General features: G+C 37.2%; 1 protein-coding gene across 1 annotated transcript in view; it reads left to right on the plus strand.

Moving 5' to 3' along the window:
• The window catches only part of INTS6 (integrator complex subunit 6), a 1,595,672-nt gene that overhangs the window by 1,069,597 nt on the left and 504,294 nt on the right, over nucleotides 1-21,781 (plus strand). Inside the window, exon 12 of the mRNA XM_044071680.1 lies at nucleotides 14,183-14,398. Within this exon, the coding sequence (XP_043927615.1) occupies nucleotides 14,183-14,398 (216 nt within the window). The remainder of the gene's footprint in view (nucleotides 1-14,182; nucleotides 14,399-21,781) is intronic.

Consider the following 21,781-nt stretch of genomic DNA (forward strand, 5'->3'; position numbering starts at 1 on the left):
GCATTTTGCATTTTAAATCACAACTTGTTTACCACAGTGAGCAATGTCTCTTTAAGTTAATTGAGTGTAACTTGTGTGGCTTACAACGCCCACTTTTTTATTTAGTATTTAATGATGAAGTTTTTATGATAGTTTTTTTCTGAAGAAGTCCTGCTAGTGAGCAGGGCGAAAAGCGTTTTATTTTTATTGTTGGTTTGCAGTTTGTGTGTACGTTTTAGTACCTTGTGAGTGTTTGCTTCTGGATTAAACCTCATTGGTTTGCTTACTACTCCCATTGCCTTCTTTACTAGTTAGCTGTCTTTACCTCCAGCAGTCTTTTCCAAAACTTTGCAGACAATTTAGAATTCCCTCAGATTACTGATACTCAATCTAACAACTTAAAATTTCCATTAACAGTAGAGGAAGTAAAAAAAGCTATTGAAAAGCTAAAACTAGGAAAAGCTCCTGGTACTGATGGGTATGTAGCAGAGTTCTATAAACACTTCAAACAACAATAAGCCCCAATACTTTTAAACGTATGCAACCATATAATAGAATTTGGGATATCAGACCTATATATTAACAATTCCAGGACCATATTTATCCTAAAACCAAACACAGACTCCAAAATTCCGAACAACTACAGGTACATTTCTCTGCTAAATATAGATCTGAAGATACTTTCAACAATTCTAGCATACAGAATACAGAAAATCGCTCCACATATAATTTCACCTGAGCAACTAGGCTTTATGAGTCAGAGACAAGTATGGGATAATATGCTAACCATTGATGCACTAACCCACCTATGTGCTAAGGGCAAATCACCTAAATATGCTTTATCAGTGGATGCAACAAAAGCCTTTGACAGAGTCAATCAAAAATTTCTCTTTTTTATACTTCGACAATTTGGATTCCCAAATGAATACATAACAATGATCAAAATGCTATAGTAAGGCAACTACAACACTTTATATTAATAAGAAAGCCTCAAACCAGATAAAGATTGTTAATGGCTCCAAACAGAGATGTCCACTTTCACCAAACCTATTCAATTTCTATATAGAAGCACTATTTCTACTAATTAGTCAAAGACCATACTATCACCTTATTTCCATATCAAAAACCCAAATAAAATATACAGCCTTTGCAGATGACCTAAATATTTACTTTTAATACCCTAATACTGATCTTGGTAAAATCTAATCCTAATAAGTCAATTATCTATCCACTAAACCCCCTAGTCCATAAGGAATTTTATTTTCTGGAGACTAACATAAAAGTGGAATATACTTTGAAATATTTAGGTATAATCTTTAGTCATAAACAATCAGATATGATTAATAACATATTTAAAACTTGGATTAATATAGTTTGCTACATTAGCAAATGGGAAAAGCTTTAACTTTCTACTTTATTGAAGGCCTGAATTGTCAAAATAAACATACTCCCTAAAATTTTATACCAAATAAATGCCACTTTCATGAAAATTCCAGCTACCTTCTTTAATAAAATTAAAGTTTGACTACCAGAATTCATATGATACCCGAAGAGTACAAGAATTAGTTACAACAAACTAATACTACCAAAAGAAAAAGGAGGTCTAAGCCTTCCAGACTTCCAACTCTACCATGAAATTATTAATGCTAGCCGCATTATTCAAATAGCTAACTACAATCCATTGGGTAATGAATGGTATCCATTACGGATTAAATTATTTCACCAAAATATTATTCTATCTAAAATTAACCCAAAAACTATTCCCTTCCTAAATCAGGAAACCCTTAAGACATTAAAAATTCACCCAGTTTTAATTAATAAGTGTGAAATTTTCAAGAAACTGCTAATATCATTAAAACTGAAATATACAATTACTCTTCTACAACCAATACACAGCAATCCTAATATAAAACTAGCAAACTCTATGTTAAACTTCGATAAATATCCATTAATAAAAAATCATACAGTATGGGACCTCTACCAATTACAAAACCTATAGATGGAAAACATCAAGAACACTCTTAAAGCAAGTAGTAGATACAATGTGATAATAAAACAAATCTTATACTTAGTTAACAAAATAAGGATATTATTGTAAATGAGCGAGGTATCAAAGTAGCACAACAAATTCAAAAGTTGCTCTTATACAAAAAGAAAATGCTCTGAAATACATATAAATTAATAACTAAAATAAAATATCAAAATACAGTCCTATTTTCAAAGTATTGGGAAGAAAAATGCAATAACTTGACACAAAATCAGAAGGAATTAGCCATTGGAAACTGTATAAAACTGACGCCATTTAAGAAACTAATGTACACTCAGATCACTATTTTCAATAATGCATATCATGCACCTGTCCATCTTAGCAAATTTAATCCGTCTAAGTCACCTTATTGTCCTTTTTGTCCCTATAAAGAAGCTAATATTTTACATATATTCTGGAGCTGCAAAAAAAGTTTATAAGCTATGGTGCTCACTGAGATTTCTGTTATTTTTCTATCATGGGAAACAGCAATACTACATATTTTTAAGAGCAGTAATAATAGCCTCACAAAACACATCACTATAACGCTATGTGCCTTATTAAAATTTTTATAGCCAAAAACTGGCTGGACAGATCCAAACTTAATTGGACAATACAAGAACATGGCAAAAAAAACATTTATTAGCTAAGAGGCTGTACACCAAAAGTCAAAAGAACCAGGCATATTATCAGAAATGCTGTAAAGCTTTAATTGATATTTTATTATGAAGGGAAAAGTATCCGAATATACATAAAGTTATTAAACACTCTCTTTAGTTAAAAGTAATAACAGCATCAACTAAGGTGACATTTGTATAAATATGTTTATAATGTATAGTAATTTAGATTTTTTTGTGTATCATTAGGTTGGTGTTATGCTTCAAGATATACTCTTATTGTATTAACATAATGTATAGGTCAATTGCTTTATTATATTCATGCCTCATGACTGAATCATAACACAATCATAACTTCATGGTAATCCTTTGTTGTCAACTTCAGCTAATTTGAAATTGTTTTTTTTTTCTTTTTTTATCACAGTGTGTGAACACCTAGCTTAATAACTTGCTAGTGTTAAGCAGAATGTAACCTCAACAACTTCTATTGTACTGTATATCATTTTTTATTTCAAATAATGAAAAAAATGTAATAAAAATATATTTGAGAAAAAATAAATGGTAACCTCTTCCAGCCTACCAGACTATCTTTGTACAACATTAAATCAGTGTGACTTAATATTTCTGATTTAAGAGAACAGTGCTGTGATGGCTGTGTAACAGAGTCTGAGGTCTACAATTAAGTTCAGGTAATGGTTAAGGAAATGGGCAGCAAAGTGTGTTATGTACATCATTTAAATTTGGTAGTTGTTGACACATTTAGCAAGATTACACCAAATCATAATTTCTATGACTTTTTTTAAACATTTTTATTAAACATCGACATTAAAAAGGTGACAGGCATACATACAGTAATAGAAAAAAGAAAACCATAATATTATTTTATATCTATAACAAAGCAAACCAAGGAGCTGTCACAGCACCAAAATTACCAAAGGATAGTCCACAGGAAATGTATGATGCAAAATAACGTCCAAGATGCGGATAAATGTATAAAAACAACAGCTTTTATTAACATAGGTGAGCGCTTTCGCTGAATAGCTTCATCAGACCTTATAACCACAAAAGACATCGAATTCTTTTATACACATAATCAAAAAAGCCTGCCTAAAAATCAATTAAATAATTCACGTTCTTAAAGAGAAAACGCACCAAAGCTAATCAGGAACAGAATACTAACGTGATACGATACGTGAGTATCACGTTAGTATTCTGTTCCTGATTAGCTTTGGTGCGTTTTCTCTTTAAGAACGTGAATTATTTAATTTTTAGCGGCTTTTGATTATGTGTATAAAAGAATTGATGTCTTTGTGGTTATAAGGTCTGATGAAGCTATTCAGCAAAGCGCCACCTATGTTAATAAAAGCTGTTGTTTTATACATTTATCCGCATCTTGACGCTATTTTGCATCATACTTTCCTGTGGACTATCCTTGGTAATTTTGGTGCCGTAACTCCTTTTGCTTTGTTATAGATATATTTTTTGGCAACTTGGTTATACTTACCACTGAGCTTTTCTACCTGGGACTGTTGGTACTGTTTTCTTTGAGCATTCTACTTATTTTATTTAAATCAACGGACTCGGGGGACATGGCTACAGAAAACATCACTGATATTGAACTTGACTATGTTCCAGCTGGAGAGGTGAATACCGGCAATATGAATCAATCAGAGGCTTCTTTGCCTGAGAGGAGGCGTAGCCCATGTGTCGTTACACTCTCTGATAGGTTTGAACAGTACCTGGTCAGAGATCATGTTAGTTTGTGGGGAACTGATTGTTGTGCAACTGAGGAAGATAGTTTTAAATCAATGGAGGAGTTAGAAAGTGTACGCTCGCATATTGATGAACTTGAGTTCTTGTTCTTACGCTATAAGTGACTACAACTACAACATCTACATTTCGAAGCGTGTCTTAGCAGGAAAATTGTACCTCGTGGACTGCGAGTCTTAAATATGCCCAACCAAGGCTCACAATGCCCTGAGCTTTTGGCACGTTGGCAGAAATTAAATCTCGAGGTGAGTGCCAGTTATATGATGCTACTCATAAACTTCTTCAAGCCTGAAGAGGAGCATTTACATGCCCTCTTAATTCAAAAACAAACTGATCTCTTTTCGCGTTACAGTGCTGACATTTATGCTCCGCTCTTTGAAAGACTCTTGGACAATGTAGCTGTTTTTGAATGGAACTTAATACTCCAGAAAAAAACTAAAATTATTAGAGAGTCTACTGATTTTAAGGCAGGTCATGTGTTCTTATGACCTCGTACTGGACATTCTGTTAGTGATGGTGTTTTTAAGTTTGCTAGGAATTGTACAAATAATGTAGTTGATTCAATCAAAAGTGTGTCTGTGGGGAAAGGGTTAGATACAGTTTCTAATTGTAATAATGTTCAAAAAGCTGTAAATGCTATTAACCCATTTATCCCTGCATCAGTCGAAGCTACTACCTCTGCACCAGATGGCAATAATGAGTGCAGTTCAGAGTGTTTTAGAGATGATTTGTCATCAGTCAGTAAGCAGAGTATACACGACAAGCCATTAGATGCTCATTCTCATAGTATTGATAAGAATGATGGGAATGTTATTAAGAGTCAGTTGAATCTTTACCCGCAAGTTGTATTAAAAACTTTGGATATGAGCAATATGCAATCAGTTGTTGAACAGGTCGTCAGACCCAAAGTCTTTGGTACTAGAATGGACACTTCTGTGTTGCATTCTAAAAATGTAGAGGCCCCTGATAACCAACTCCCTTTTCCATTACCTGTTCGGGTGAACAGGGGAGGGGGGGAAGGGGCAGGTCCACCAGCAGAAACGGACACAAGAGGAAGTTGTTAGGGGAGTTACATTCCAACCAGAACTTAAAGAAAATGTGGGGCAAGACACCAACTCACTAATTTATAACATTTCCAGTTATACTCTAACACGAGATGAGTGTAACGTTTTACATAAAGGTTTGAATTTTATACCCTCTCGACCAAGTTGTTTGGCAGATACTATTCTAGATTTGAAATTGTTTTGTAGAGATGTCATGTTAAAATTTATCTATGGCAATTCGAATAGCAACATAGAAGATAGTGCAAGGCCTGGTTTAGATTTGAGGAGACCAAGCAGTTTCGTACCTCTTACCCATCCCTTGGTGGAGGCTTACTGTAAGTTAACTGAGGATTCAATATTTCGGTTCCATAATGACAGAGTAGATGGTCTAAGGACCACGTTGAAACATAATCTGACATTCAAGGAAAGGAAAGCACTTTCTGCCTTACAGAGTAATGACACTTTAGTGATCTGACCTGCCGATAAAGGCGGACGGATAGTCTTGATGGACACTGTTAAGTATGAGAGCGCAATGTTCAGGATGCTTGACGATGCAATTTTTTATCAGAAAATTGACGCCCTTGATGTACATAGAGTTATTAATAGAGTCAAGGATGACATGATTGATATCAGAAAAGCTAGTTTAGTTTCTGAAGATATGTTTAAGTTCCTTAATGTGGATAATCCTTTGATTCCTATTATTCAGGGACTCCCTAAGATACACAAACATCCTATAGACCCCCCAATGAGACCCATAGTGGCAGGAAGTGGTTGGGTAACAGAACCACTTTCTCTTTATGTAGAAAAATATTTACGACCCATTATTAGTTTAAATCCCACAGTTCTGAAAGATACGAAGCAGTTTCTGATCGATCTTTATCAGTATTTAAAAGATGTTTCAGATCCAAGCAGCATAGCTTTTGTTACTATGGACGTAACATCCCTATTTACCATGATACCAAATGATTACGGTGTTCAGTCTGTTAAGAAATATTTGAGTGCACATAGTGATTACTCGATAGTGCAGATAGATCTTATCTGTTTCTTTTTAGAAACAGTACTCAGTAATAATGTGTTCATCTTTGGTCAAGCTTTTTATCTACAGAAACATGGTGTAGCTATGGGCACTTCTTGTGCCAATAGCTACGCCAATATGTTCCTAGCCCAATGGGAGGATGAAGTATTATTTTTACAACCTCAATTCAAAGACAATGTTCTGTTTTATAGGCGTTTTGTTGATGATTTGTTTATTTTATGGGGAGGTTCACAGCAATTATTTAATGAGTTCTTTGAATCAGCTAATAGACTGACTCACTGTTTGAATTTTACTTATAAGTTTTCGTTTGATTTTATTGAATTTTTAGATGTTTTTGTTCAGAAGTTGGATTCAGGCATTATTAACACAGGCGTTTTTCGGAAACCCTGTTATAGGACAAGCATGCATCCGGGTTATGTGTTTAAGAATTTGATTAGAAGCCAAGGTATTAGAGCGTCAAGGATGAATCCTTTGGACTTAGGCTTCCAATGTGAACTGATTACGATACATGATAACCTCTTAGAGAGGGGTTATTCTCGCATAGAGTTACAAAGACAATGGGAAGATCTTGTCCATCTGAGGGAGACGAGAGCGAAACCTTTCTTCAATGCTAGTGCTTCGCCCATTGTACCTTTTAGTAATAGAATTGCCAGGCCTGTTCAAATTCCCTTATATTATTCTAGTGACGTCAAGTATGTCACTAAACTTTTCCAGCAACATTGGCCGATATTGTTGGTCAATGAAAATATTGGGAATATTGTAGGTGAGATGCCGAGATTTAGATTTAAGAATCACAAGAACCTTAAGAGGATGCTATGTAATAGTCATCAGAGTAAGGTTAGGATGGACTTTGGCCATACTGAACCTTGTGGTTCGTGCAGTTTTTGTGGTTATATAAACATCAGGGAAGACTTCCCTCATCCTGATCTGCATAAGAGCTTTAAGTTTAGAGGATATCACAATTGTATGACCTCACATGTGGTTTATCTTGCCGAGTGTAGCTATTGTCGTGTATTTTATGTAGGAAAAACAGATAGAGTGTTAAGAGACAGGATGAGAGAGCATATATATAACATCAGGAAGAACTTCCCGAACAATGCTCTGTCTAAACATGTCAATAGCCTCGGCCCACAACATACCTTTAGCTTTAGAGTTATTGAATCTATTAATGTTAGTCTAAGAGAAGGTGATGTTAGGACATATACAGAGTATAGAGAAAATTGCTGGATCATTACATTACAAGCAGATAGGGGTCTAGGGCTAAATGAAAAAGCATCTATTAAACCTGCCTTGAGCAGGAGGAGACTGCATAAATAGTTTTAGTATGAACATGGTTGCTGTTGATGTATTTGTGTGTTTTATTTTTATGCATATATATTTTATATAATACTTATATGTGCAGTTTTTTAAGGTATATATTCTATGTCCATATACATACATATAGTTTTTGTATTTATTCTCTTATGTATCACGTTAGTATTCTGTTCCTGATTACCTTTGGTGCGTTTTCTCTTTAAGAACGTGAATTATTTAATTGATTTTTAGGCGGGCTTTTTTGATTATGTGTATAAAAGAATTTGATGTCTTTTGTGGTTATAAGGTCTGATGAAGCTATTCAGCGAAAGCGCTCACCTATGTTAATAAAAGCTGTTGTTTTTATACATTTATCCGCATCTTGGACGTTATTTTGCATCATACGTTTCCTGTGGACTATCCTTTGGTAATTTTGGTGCCGTGACAGCTCCTTGGTTTGCTTTGTTATAGATATATTTTTTGGCAACTTGGTTATACTTACCACGGAGCTTTTCTACCTGGGACTGTTGGTACTGTTTTCTTTGAGCATAATATTATTTTATTTTCATGCAGTGTCCTTGAGGAATTGTATGACATTTATTGAAGGATCAGATAAATGACATTCTTTTTCATGCCATAAGAATAGAATGTAAGTGATGATTCTTAGCAGTTCTTACAGAGTCAATATTCCAAGTTTTTTTCTGGGACTTGTTTAGTCTAGTAGAACTTTTAACTGTAGAGCACTGCTTCTTACTGTAAATTCCCCTATGCAGACCCCTGCAAAAATTCAAGAAGGTACCTCCATGCCTCTCACCCTGTGATCTTCAAAAATCTGGACAAAGGCTAATAAAAAGTAAATATAACTGGCCAAAAATCGGGATGCTGATTAACATACAATTTGCATATATAATCATGTAACCCCACCCACTCCAATGGAATTGTGGGATACCAACATGAAGATTGAAGTCACTAGAAAATAATAATGGCAGACATTTGAATTTCAGACTTCATATCCCTCAGAAAATACATAATAATACAAAACCTGTTTTTCTAGCAACTATCTGAGTTAACAGGAACAATAATTAATATCTGTCCCTATTTTTGGGCCTTTGTCCCACCATTATGTTTGGCTTTATCCAGATTTTGTGGTCTGAGAAATTGGGAGTTATGCATGCAAGGAAATAGAAGATGTGCAGTTTTACCATGCTTTATAGTTGTGACAAAAGGTATGTTAATGGTCTTTGCAGGAGGCAAAAGTCTATTCAGTTTCACACAAAATCTGTATCCATTTAAAATCTTTATATAAGACAAGATTCGTCGTACAATTAAAATTGAATACATAAAAAGTCTCCATAGAATTATATGCTATTCAGTGCCAGCAATAATTATGTGAGAATTCTAACCACTCCCCATGTCAAAGTATTTGAACATCATCTCCCCAAATAAACCACAGATTGGGTCTACATCTACATAACACATTCATACTGTCCCATCCTACTGGCTTTTCAGCAGCTCGGACTACTTTATGTTAAAGGATAGTGGACAATTGTGAAGCTTTATTCTACGGCTGTGGTCAAAGTGAGGGCTTAGGCATGCACCATTTAGAAAAAGCAAAACACTGGTACTTCTAATTTCTCATGAGCAGCCCACATTCTAAATTAACACTATGGCTGTGCGTGTTCCTCCCAAGCCACAATTCAGTATTACCTGCAGCTGTCCAAGTGCACTAACAGTACTGCAGAGAATTTGGGCATAAGTGTAGCTTTAACTCTATTTTGGGTACTCTTTCATTGCTATTTATTACGATATAACTCATAGCCTGCAGTAGTAATGTAGTATGGAAGCCTATTACAGCTGTGATCAGTTCCGGATAGGGTTACTTAATTGATTAAACACTGCATACTACCGAGTGTATGGTATACGCAAATCGTTAATAATCTCAAACTAAACACTGCAGTAAGAGCAATGTTATGATGGGACTTGTAATTGCAAACTGTTGGAAAGCATTGAAAATTCCTTAACGTCACTCACTTTAAGAAATTAAGACACAGACATTTTTATAGCCATAATCTGTCAACCCATACCTCCCAGCCTCGTAGCACAAAAAAATCTGGACAAAGCCTATTAGCCTAAAATAGCTGGGTGTGGGAAGCAAAGGCCCAAAACTTAGGGATATTGTTCTTATAAACTTAGAAAGCTGCTAGAACAGGATTTGTGTCAGTGTTTGGATAGTTCAGCGGCATGGTCTCCAACTGTCCCTGATTAATTAAGGATGTCCCCAATTTTGAGTGAAATTTTAATTCTGTCCTTAATCACCCTTAAAATTGCTGCTTTTAAGAGAAAATATGAAGAATTAAACTTAAAATAATGACCATAATTATTTTTTTTTAAAATTCAGTGTATATTAAATCACTTTTTCTGTCAGTGTCTTAGATTAATAGTACTAATATTTTTAAAGTGTTCCTGATTATTTCTCAATTTGTCCCCGATTCTTTTAAGAGTTTACCAGCTGAATTTTTATGCACAAATGGCATTTTGAAGGGTGGCAGAAGGAACAGAAATCTACACTAAATGTAAAATAAACAACACTGTGTTTACCATAATTTTAAAGAAAACAAAGGTGCTGCGAGAAATTTAATATCTAACAAACAAAAGTAAGCATACAGCCATAAAAGAGCAGGTTTCCAGCAATAATGAGTGCACACACAGTGGGGAAGGGGGGGTCGTTGTGGTTCTACGTCTGAGTGAAAGAATTATTGCAGCGTTACTTCGTGTTCTGTTGTCCATACGTTCAAAAGAAGAGCTTGTATGTCTCTCAACTGTTCAGATTTTTGCATTATACTTTTGGTCTGTTCCTTATAAAATGTGTAATTTTCTGGCAAATCACTGAGAATTGAAGTCACTAAATAATGGCATACGCTAGAGTTTTAGACTTCATATCCTTCAGAGAATGCGTGCTAGCACAAATCCTTTTCTAGCAACAAATCTGTCCTTATTTTTGGGCCTTAGTCCCCCTTTTATTTTAGGCTTTGTACAGATGTCTTGCGCTAAAAGGCTAAGAGGTATGGATGGTTGTTTTAACAAAAATATAGTATTGCTCCAAATGAGGGGTTTGTAAACACATGATTCCATTTGTATACGTTTTGAACTCTGAGATGCGTTGTGCCCGTTTGTTACAGAGTATTCTGTTGTAGACTATTTGCCTGTCTTGTGTGGCCAAATAAGGTCTAGAGATACCAGCCCACACTCCACGTTAAAAAAACATTAACAGAAGTGCTGAATTAACCATTTTCAAATAACTGAGTCCCAGATAATGCAAGTGCACATAACAAAACAAGGCTCATATCCAGTACTGGCTATTTCTGCAGGCAAAGGAGCTGGAGCTGTGCTATATACTCCGTATGTAAATTAATATCAGCAGACAGTTTCTAAATTAGGCAATAAGGCACGTTTTTTTTAATTATTTTTTATGTACCTGGAGTTAGAGGTGGTCGAGCTGCTGGAAAAAGAACATTTTCTCATCCTGGCTGGGGAGTGCGTGCAAAACATGGGGTAGGTGCTGGGCGGATGGCCCAGACAGACTCTCTAGTCTGTACTGCAGAAGTACTTCGCACTGACAGAACTTAAGTTAAATTATAAACTGCTTTGCAGCTGCTATTCTAATTCAAATTTCCAAATAGGTGAGTAAACACAGTGCGAGTCTCAGACAAGCTGGCACAACGCTGATGTCGCCATGCACGCCCCTGCACTGATGCGTGATGACCACAGACACAATTTCTTAAATAAAATAAATAAATCAGGAAGTGAAGGGGCCACTCGGGAATTCATGGCACCCCATTATTATGGCCTCAAAACTGGTAAATACCAAGGAATTCAGTACGGTTGAGAGGTATGGGTACCTCCTTTAATAGAGGAAATGTCAGCACAGCTGTAGCCTGTAATAGATCTTGTTACTTTTGTTTGATCATGTTCAGCAAAATTTTAACTACTATTAGTTTTACATAAAAATGCCTACAGTCTGAAATTAGGTGTAGCTGTAGAAGCTGCGGTAATTCAGGACTGTAAATTTGCACCACTGGTATTGTTGCAAGATGAAATAGTTGAATATATCTGCCTAGAAATCTAAGATTGTTGCAGTGTGTGTGTTGTTCATAGAGCTAGAAAAGCATCCAGGCAAGGCAACTAGATTCCATGTGGCAGACTCTCACCCAGTTAGCTGGTAAAAAAAAACTGTATTGATTTCTGTTTTGCAGCATCAGATTTTTTAATCAGGGAGTAACTGAATTTAGCTCAGAAATACTTCTACTAATAAAGCATTTTTAATAGTTTTGTTCCTTAGAAATTGACAGCCTGAGTGAATCACTAGACATCGCCATGACACAGATGCATATTTGTTTGAACAGTATAACTTTCTGATCTTCTGACAATCTCAATTATTCACCAGCTACAGTTGTTGACATGTATTATATGTGACTGCAGCCTACAAAAAGTATGCATTTCAGTTAACAGCACTATAGTGATTCTCTCATTTCCAGAGCAATCCTGCAGAGTAAGAGAAGTTTGTTTGTATTGAGATTCATTAAAAAAATAGTTAAGATAACAGTCAAGTCAGTCTTGATGTCCTGATGGTTCTTGCAGTGGAGGCTAAAAGAACTCCATCTGCAGACCTTGAAAGATTATTTCTGGACCTTAAACACTTTAAACCAGAACATATGTAGCAACCAACACAAAGCAGGTCATCCAGCAATAACCCATGTCTTTCTAGACTCAGCCAAATCATGTTTTGAGTTTTGCTGTTACCTGTTTGCAGTGTGCCATTAAATCTGTGATATGCAACTTTTTTACTCCTAGCTTGCTGTGTAACAGAAATTCCTGGGGCAAGGTCTTCACATTCTCTTTTTTTCCCTTTTTCAATTAATCTTTTAATTTTCTGACCTTGTAGTAGAAGCATGAATGTAACTAGAAGGTCCATAGAAAGGTAATCATTGCCTTGTGCAGAAATCTTGATGAACTGTAATGCCAATTTAAGTTCAGAATTTGATGATAGAAAAATGTTTACCAGAATGTAGCTTTACAAGTGATAAAATAGTGTCATTTATGAACAAATGGTAATGTTTAGTATGCATTATATATCAATGCTGACATTCCACATAATTCTGATGATCTTTGTCCAAAAATTAAATTATGCTTCTACTAAATGTGCATGTTGTATATTTATGTAATATGTTTATTTTATGTAAGGTAATTGTGTTAAGGCCATGTAAATTAATAGCACAAAAGTAATAGAACATGTTAACTACACATGGTCATCTCAAGATTCCACAAAGCTAGTGAAAAAAAAAATTTGTTTATTGTATTCATTATAATGGCTTACTGCAGTGGTGGTGCTGCGGTAGCGTCGTCGCCTCACAGTTTGACGTTGCCTGTTCGATTCTCAGTTAGAGCGTCTTATGTGTGGCGACATGCATGAAGGGGCGTTCCTTCGTTGAAGGTTGTGCGTTAGGCCCTGCAAGCCAGCACGTAAAACTCTACTGCCAATCATTAGCAGACCGGAGTTCCGCTGTGGCGACCCCTAACCGGGAAAAGCCGAAAGACACAAACAAACAATTCATTATAATGGCTTACACTGAGCAATACATATTTCTTTTGATGAAACAGATTGTGCTTATTGATAAATATAGATTTATTAATGTAAAACAAAATTTGACTTTTAAGAAAATTGCCTTACCATTATATATTTACAAACTTTTTTGTGCTGCTGCTTATAGTCATGACAGGAATTGTTATGAGGACTCACCAGCTGGTTTAAATCAACTTACTCAAAAGCGAAACAACATCAGTAGCAGATCACTTTGCTTAATAAGCATTTGCTAATGTCAAATCAAATATCAAACAAAATTTGACTTTCAGCTGTTTTGCAGTTATATAAAAAAATGTATTGCTGTAAAGCAAAAATTAACTTAAATTGAACTTTTATATATACAGTTTACAAGCTTAATATTGCATTTTTCCAGTAGTACGTAGTTATACAAATCAGACTAGCCACCTTCTGCCTACATTCTTTACAGCATGATGTTGAAACATGAGGAAATTATAACTCGGTCAGAAGCCTTCATATAAAACATAGTTTTCTAAGATTCCAAAGCATGATAGACATTTATTTTTTTATAAACACGTTTATTCCATCATCCTAACATTTTACAACTGATGCAATTTGCATGCATGATACACTTGCTCTGTCAATGGCCACTCATATTCTTTGTAGCCATTATGTATTAACTTGTGTATAGATTTTGAAGAGGCCCAACTTGAAAGACTGACAAATTCTACATCTTTGATTTCATGAGTATCTGTTTTAAAATCTAAAGTACGATATTTGTTGAATTCTTGCACTTGATTTTCCTGTCTTATTTTACAGGCTAAAATAGAATCTGAAAGGGTCATAACAGCAGTTGGAAATAAGCCAGTGCAAGACAATGGAATTAAAGTGAAGAAGCGATCAAAAGCTGTTGTGCAGAGGAAGTGTAAAGACTTTAGAAAACTGCTTTGTGGGATCACTGATGACATTCCACTCAGACTCCTTGATATTACCATGAAGGAGTTTGCTGGGTTTCACATTGCCATATTGAACAAGGTTGGTATTGGTTTTATTGATTATGGTGTTGAGTAAAGTCTCAGATTTTCAACTGAAGCCCTCATTCCCCATCGCACATGTACACCAAGGGTGGTATTTATAGTCTTGCAGTTCTCAGAAGTACAAGGGCAGTTAACAAAGAATGGCATGGCATCTGTATTTAAGTTAGCTGCATACCAGAGAGCATCAATGATGGTTGAGCACAGCCCTTCGCAGAATTGCCGCCAGCAGATCCACTTATTACTGTCATCATAAGTTGGATTCAGTGTAGTTTAGTTGCATATGTAGGAACCTGAATGTATGTTGAGGTGAGTGCACTTGCACTCACAAGGAAGATGCACACTTGTGCTTTGTGATTCATAAAGCACAGTGTGGCTGAGCCTCATTTGCATAATAACTTTAAAAATCAGCCCCAACTTGCGCCAGTTCTTCTCAGCCTCTGTTTTAGGCTGCGTCTGTTTCTGTAGCTGACAGACCATGTAAATCACCTGCAAACTACAAGCATTTTTAACAGGGTCATGCAGAATTGAGTTGGTAAGGTAGGAATCAGTAAAATCCATTGCCATCTCTTGAGCGGTATCCTTACTTTACCAGTATGATTACCAGTATGATGTGCCATTTTTTAACTACTTATGACTGACAGTATTGGGAAATGTGTAAAGTGTCATTTTTACTGTTGTCTACGTGTCAGGGGTTTACTGCTTTACATTTGCTACTCTTGAAGGGTAAAGAGGCAGGTGATTTCAAATAATGAATGAAATGCATTACTCTACTAACTGGCACGCACTCACAACAAACACATGTAACTGCAGTAGAGGCCAGCATAACAAGAAAACCGCAAGGTAGATGTACTGTTATAAGGTGTATACAGAGCCATTCATTGTCCAAACGTACTAAAAGCATCATAGAAGGATGGCAGTTGTCACTTTACTTTTGCCGCAACAGCAGGGAACAAAACACAGGTGAGACAACTTTAGTCATTAGGAATATACAAAAGAACAGTACTCACACAGCAGTCTGTTTACAAAGAAGGTTGCTGTATCACATCCTACTGGAATACAAGTAAAACATGTCAAAGAGAGAGAGAGTGTGTGTGTGTGTGTGTGTGTGTGTGTGTGTGTGTGTGTGTGTGTTATGGACAAAATCCACTCTTGTGAAAAACCCTTCCACTGTAAGTAGCAGTTATGTCACTTAACCCTCAACACTGGACAAATTATTAATGGTATTCTTACAAAAATGCATCATTTCTATTTCTGATATATAGGAAATGTGTAGATGTGACAAACATTGCCTGCATCTCATCCATCTTTGCCTGTTAAGCATGGGAGTTAGGTAAGCTTGAAACAAAGTTATGCATCTCTGATGATTGTAATGTAGATAGAAAAGGTACCACTGATGTTTCTAGTGCTTCTCCTGTATATGTCATTGTACCTTTATCAGCCTGCTGTCTTCTTTGGCTACCAAAGACCACTGTACCTAAGAGGAACTTGTGTCTGTGAATCATGCCTTAGTTAGAATTACAGTCAACTGATTGATGATTAAGCTTTTGGTCTGAGTACCTGCCGTACTGTTTCTCCACCACTACTGTGCTGTTCTGTTATCAAAAATGTATTTTATTGGATTTGATCTTGAATGATGTTTTAATTTCCGTTTCTCTGTTTTTATGTTACAGCAGCAGTATTTTCTGAAGCGCCATTACTACCCACAGTATGGCCTGAAGTAATGACACCCCCAAACTCTGTTATAGCTCACTTTTACTCCCTTCTAGGTTATGCAATGTGAATTCTCTGTCTTCATCCTTACATCTTCTTGGGGTGAAACCTCTGTTTGGAATGTTCTGAAACCCTTTAATTGACTTCCCCTTAAAGCAGCTGAAATCCAGTGTCTCTCATGAAGGCCTAACTCTCTCAAGGCCATACCAAAAAATATGTAGATCATACATTGACTTGAAAACAGGAGAGTCCTCACCTGTGTACCCTTGGGAATGGTGTAGGGCACCGTTGACATAATTATTAGACATTAGAGAATAGTTTTTCCAGTTCTTCATAGCTGTGAGCCCCCCAACTGCCACATGAGCTTAAGGCCTGTCTCTTGCTTAAGTTCTACTTGGCCATCTCATGAGAGTCTTGTATAAATACAGCAATGCTGTTTGCTGTTTTTAGTTCTTCTTGACACTTTGAAACTGTTGGCCAGTTGACTGTGTTCCATTTTCTATCATGAACAGATCTGATGATTTGTTTGGCAAGTTTTTCATATTATAACATCTTTTTCCCCTTTTTGAGAGGAAATAGTAATGTTTTCAAGTCAGTGAGTGTTGTGTAATTCACAGCTATGTTTGTGAGAGTTTAATTTGTGTAATTACTCCTCATAGTGAAAACATCTTTAATTGTGCCTGTGACAGACAAAATACTGCTAAAGACTTGAATTGTTAGTGAATTTTTTGTCTCTAGACTTTACATGATTTTGTTAATTGTCAACACTGTAAGAAATTTAATAAGTTTCATAAGTCAAGACTTTGGATATTAGAACCATTTTGTTATACAAAAAATACATAAATATTAAAGGAAGAGTAGATCTGAGGTTTCAGTATGGGATGAGACTAATAATATGCTTAGCGAGAGAAAGAAAAAGTCTTCTTCAGGTTCTAACTCTGTTAGCATACATTTAGAAAGTTTCCACAGTAGATTAAATGTACCTTTTCAGAAAACTGATGAGTTAACACCTGATTTGTTTACAAAGCATAAAAGTAAAGTCCCCTTTAGAAATACAGAACTTAGCTAACCCAATATCTTAAGACTACTGTTACTTTCACTGTACCATATATACATGTGTACAAGTCAAAAAGTTTATGCCAGAAAGTTAGCCTTCAGGAAGGGTTTGACTTATTCATTGGTGATACTGTAACTAAAAGAATCTGGTGTCTTAACAGGAAAAATAAAAATACCTGCAAGAGAGAAATGACCCTGTAGATTTTTTATTTTACATTTGTTGACCGGGCTAGTCTAACTGGATACATGTCCATTTTCAGTAGAGGCCCGGGGAGATAAGCTCCAAGATAGAACAATGAAATTAATAAGATAACAAATAAGGAAACATTAAACAAAAAAAATCATATTTACAATGCATATTACAGGTTATCACAGTAAATTCAGCAGTGCAGAATGCAGGCATGCTAGTACAATTAAGATGTTCTAGAGGGAGATAATATTATGGTTAATAAGGAAGGAATTACAGTTAATGAGTAGAAGGGGTAGGAAGAGCAAAGATAAGAGCTGCTCTTCAGTCACCTCAGAGATCTAAAAGAACATGAAAAAAGTAATGGTCTCAGTGTCATCTTTCAGTTTGCTGCTGTTTAATTCACAGCTACATCCCTACCTCATTCACTGTAATAACCACATTAATGTACAGGGACGATCCCTTTCTTTCCAAACTGTATTTGTCTGGATTGTTGGATCATCCAAACATTGGTCTTGTCCCCATCTGAAATAAATGAGTTTACAGTGCCATGTATGTGCTTGCCTGTTTTCTATATTCTGCTGCCTAGTTAGAAGATAATTAAGTCATTGCATCCAATTAAAGTGTTAAATTAAGATGTAGTACAACTTAACTGAGTTCAGATTATGTAATTAGATGCAGTGTTTTTACCCTGCTCCTCCACCAGCTGCAGACTTTGATCGCTGCTGTGGATTTAAGTTCTGTGGTGCTGTAGTTTACTCTTTTTAATGTGTCAGCTGTCAGTTCTACTGTATACTTTCTGAAGGTTTATGAGTACTCTGCTTGCAGGATGAGGACTGAGAGGGGCAGTTGAAGTCAGGTTCAAAAGCAAGCAAGAGATGCAAGCTGTGAAATATATCATTCTTATGTAATCAGTCTCTTGTTTCATTCATTCATCAGTTAGCCAGCAAAAAGACAAAAAAATACATTATGGAATAAAATCCTATAATTTGCTTGTTATTTAAATTTTAAGTGCTGTTATGCACTTTGTGTTACAGGCAAGTTAATAAAGGTATGCAGTGCAGCACACTAATGTTTTTTTCTGCTGTTAGCCAGTTTGTAGTATTTACCTGATTCTTGCAATTATCTGAACTGAACGTCTGACCACCAAACTGAAATTCACAAGAACACACCTTCACCCTGTTCACTGTAACAAAAAATAAATAAAATATTTGCCTCGCATAGTAACAAAACATTAGATAGCAGTGTCCTGTTACGTGTGAGAGGGAAGGACTGAATGGATGATCTGATATTGTCAATTTTTCATCTGATCCTCACATATGAGCTCTGGATCCGATCTGTTGGATCCAACTTGGCCGTTAGCAAGCTTGTGGCAACTAAAAAGCTCTTGGATACCTCTCCTTACCCACAGTCCATCTCTCCCCATTACCCCAGATCTCGTTTGCTGCTTTGTGAAGGTGTGGTCCGATCAGCTAGCTCTTGGTGCCAGGTCTTATATTTATAAATCTTTTCCATTAATAATCTCTATTTTCTTATTTTTTGGGTGTACTTATCTCTGCCTTGTAGCTTAGAACGTTTTCTTACAAGTAACCACTTTTTACTTGGGTTACTTTCTCTTCGCCTTTCCTCTTCCTGCCAGTAACTCCTTTACCTTTTAGACAACTCTTGCACTACTATTGTTAGTAGTTTCTCCCTTTCTCTGTCTCTCTTCTATTTAAAAAAAAAAAAAATATATATATATATATATATATATATATATATATATATATATATATGTCTTTGCTGTTTCTTTTTCTTTGAATGTTTGTGTGTGTTTGAGTGGATTTTCAGCCTGTCCTTTATTTCTGTCATGGCGGAGAAGCAAGAAAAACTGGAGAAACCGGCCAATTTAAAAAAAAATGTTCGAAGTGCGGGCGTAAAATCCCAGTTAGTAACTTGCACTGCCTCTGTGTGTATTGCCTTGTAAGAGGATTGTGTCATATGCCATTCCTTTAATCATAGAGCTTTAGTAGAATGTAAAAATAAGGTAATTTTAAGGGGTATGTTGCCTTCAGCATTTGAAGAGACTATTTCTGGGGGTAGAGAGAAATCTGGTCCAGCCTCTAAGACTAAATCAGCTCATTGGAGCTCAGCTTCATCTTTGTCCTGTAGATGTTCAGACAAAGCTAAGAAGATTACCCTCTTTGGCTCCAACAGATGTTTTGGAGCTGAAACCTAAACTGTTGAAATCATCCAGTTCTAATGAGTCTATGATCCAGTCAGTGCCTTCAGTGCCAGCCTCTACTCCATTGCATCCAACTTCTTCAGCTCTGTTCCTATCTGGTAAGGATGGATCGAAACCGTTGATGTCGGATCCAATATCCAGTCCTTTTAAGCCTATTTTAACCTTACCAAGGACTCTGTACTCTCCCTCTTATGACCCAGTTCTATCGAGGGTGCTGTCTCCTCTTCTGTCAAGACCTAGCTCCCCTTCCATCTCTTCTTCCCGTTCAATCAGGAGCTTAACTGAAGATGATGTGGAACGGATGTTGCTAAAGATTTTGTGGGAGCAGGGTGTCACTAAGTCCCCCATGACCTTGACCATTAAGGTGCCAGGCCTGTCTAAACAGTCCACTCCCCTTCTTCCTCCTTTGACTTCAGGACAAGCTTCAGAGTTTTTCTGATATGCCCAGTGCATTTCAGCTCTAATCCAAAGATGTCTTTTTCCTCAGATCTAATTTTCACTCGGAGCTCATTGGCTTTTTTGAGCCGGAGAGTTCCCAGAGGCATAGTGAGCCTCACAAACCTCCTTTGCACTCGACTCCCAGGTCTGCAGAGTAGTCAATGCACCTCGGGCCTCAGCAAAGGTTAACTTGGCTCCTTTTCAACCCCAGGCGAGCTATCTTCTGGGCTGGAAGGGACCCTGTCCCAAAAACATGGCTTGTCAGAGCAGGAGTCTCCATCCATTCAGGAGCAGTCAGCGTTTGGGGCCATGGAGAGGACTGTAGATGCCACTACAACTAAGAAGTACTTGCCCCCTCGGGTCCGCTATTCCAACAGGATACCTTGCATGCCTCGTCTCATCACCAAGTTACACAGAGACTGTGGGACTACTGGCGCCAGGACACCCATCTGGGTACCCCCGACTCTTCTGATACCTCCCCAGACTACCCCACTGAGGAGGTCCCTATGAATAGATTATGCAAGGGGAAGCATTTGGACTCCATGGAGGAGTCAGCCATGGAAGACACTGACCTCGATGAGGGTGAAGGATCCCTATGGTCACCCCCTGAGGATGGTTCCTTTTGGGGAGATTCTGAAACAGATGGGTGGCTGGCAGTCCAGCAATCCTTCACCTTAGGAGTCGGTGTACCTGGCTGCCTTTTTTTCCTGCCAATCTAACTCTTGGTGACTCCGCCCACCGATGAGCTCATAGGTTTGATCTCATGGGTGTGGGAGACCCCCGACTCCATCAAGTCTGTTCCCCGGAGACCAAATAAAATTATAACCATCCCCCCTCAGATAAGGCTTTCTGGGCAAAAGGGGTTGCAGTAGATGCCATGGTTGTGGCAGCAGCGACCAAGAAGGAGCTCTCTGAGGAGAGTTTAGCTATCTATCCTCTTAATAAAGATTCCAGGACAATGGATAGATGTGGGAATTGTGTCTTCTTGTTAGTGACTTTTGCCTTGCAGTCGCTGAATTGCCTTTCACATTTTACCAGGTTGCAAAGGGATCTGATCAAGGAGCTCTCAGATACCCTTTGAGGAGCAGTAGCTGACAGAGCTAAGGAGAAAGTAGCTTCCCAGATGTTCATCGTGTTTCACTGTTGCAGTCATCACTGTAGGGTTGGGTTCTTCCTGCTGGCAGGCAGCCCTTGGTTGGCCAGAATCCCAAAGTCTGGGTCCGGCGTTGGCTGTTCAGTCATCCTCCCTGACGTCAGAGCGCCAGGGGTACAAAGCTCCCAGCCGACGCCATGTTCTCCAGTCTTTCTTGCCGTGCGGTGGAAGCAGTTCGCAAGTGCCGGTCGGCTGACTCCTGATATTTTTGGTGCTTCATTCCGAAGACTGACTGACTTCTTCTCAAAGCTAAGTACTTTAAGGAAACTTTTTTCTTGCTCCAGTCCAATGTCAGAAAAAGTTAATAATTGTATTTCATGTGGGAAGCAAATACCTCATAAGGATTTCCACTCTTACTGTATTCCTTGTCTAGGCCCTGACCACGACGTAGCTAGTTGTTGGTTTTGTGCTAGATTTAATCAACGTACTATTAAGCAGAGATACGATTTTGCATTTCACTACTTTGGCAGGCGATTTAATTACAATATGTCATCGGACACGCTTCCGACTACCGGAGTTCACAAAAAGCACAAGGATAAGGACAGGCCTCCGAGGTCCAAATCAGACGACGGTTTACAAGCAGAGCCAGCTGCAGGTTCAGCCGTCGTCAGTG

This window comes from Protopterus annectens, chromosome 5.part0 (genome assembly GCF_019279795.1).
Source record: "Protopterus annectens isolate FY-2018-M chromosome 5.part0, PAN1.0, whole genome shotgun sequence".
NCBI classification, from domain to species: Eukaryota; Metazoa; Chordata; order Ceratodontiformes; family Protopteridae; genus Protopterus; species Protopterus annectens.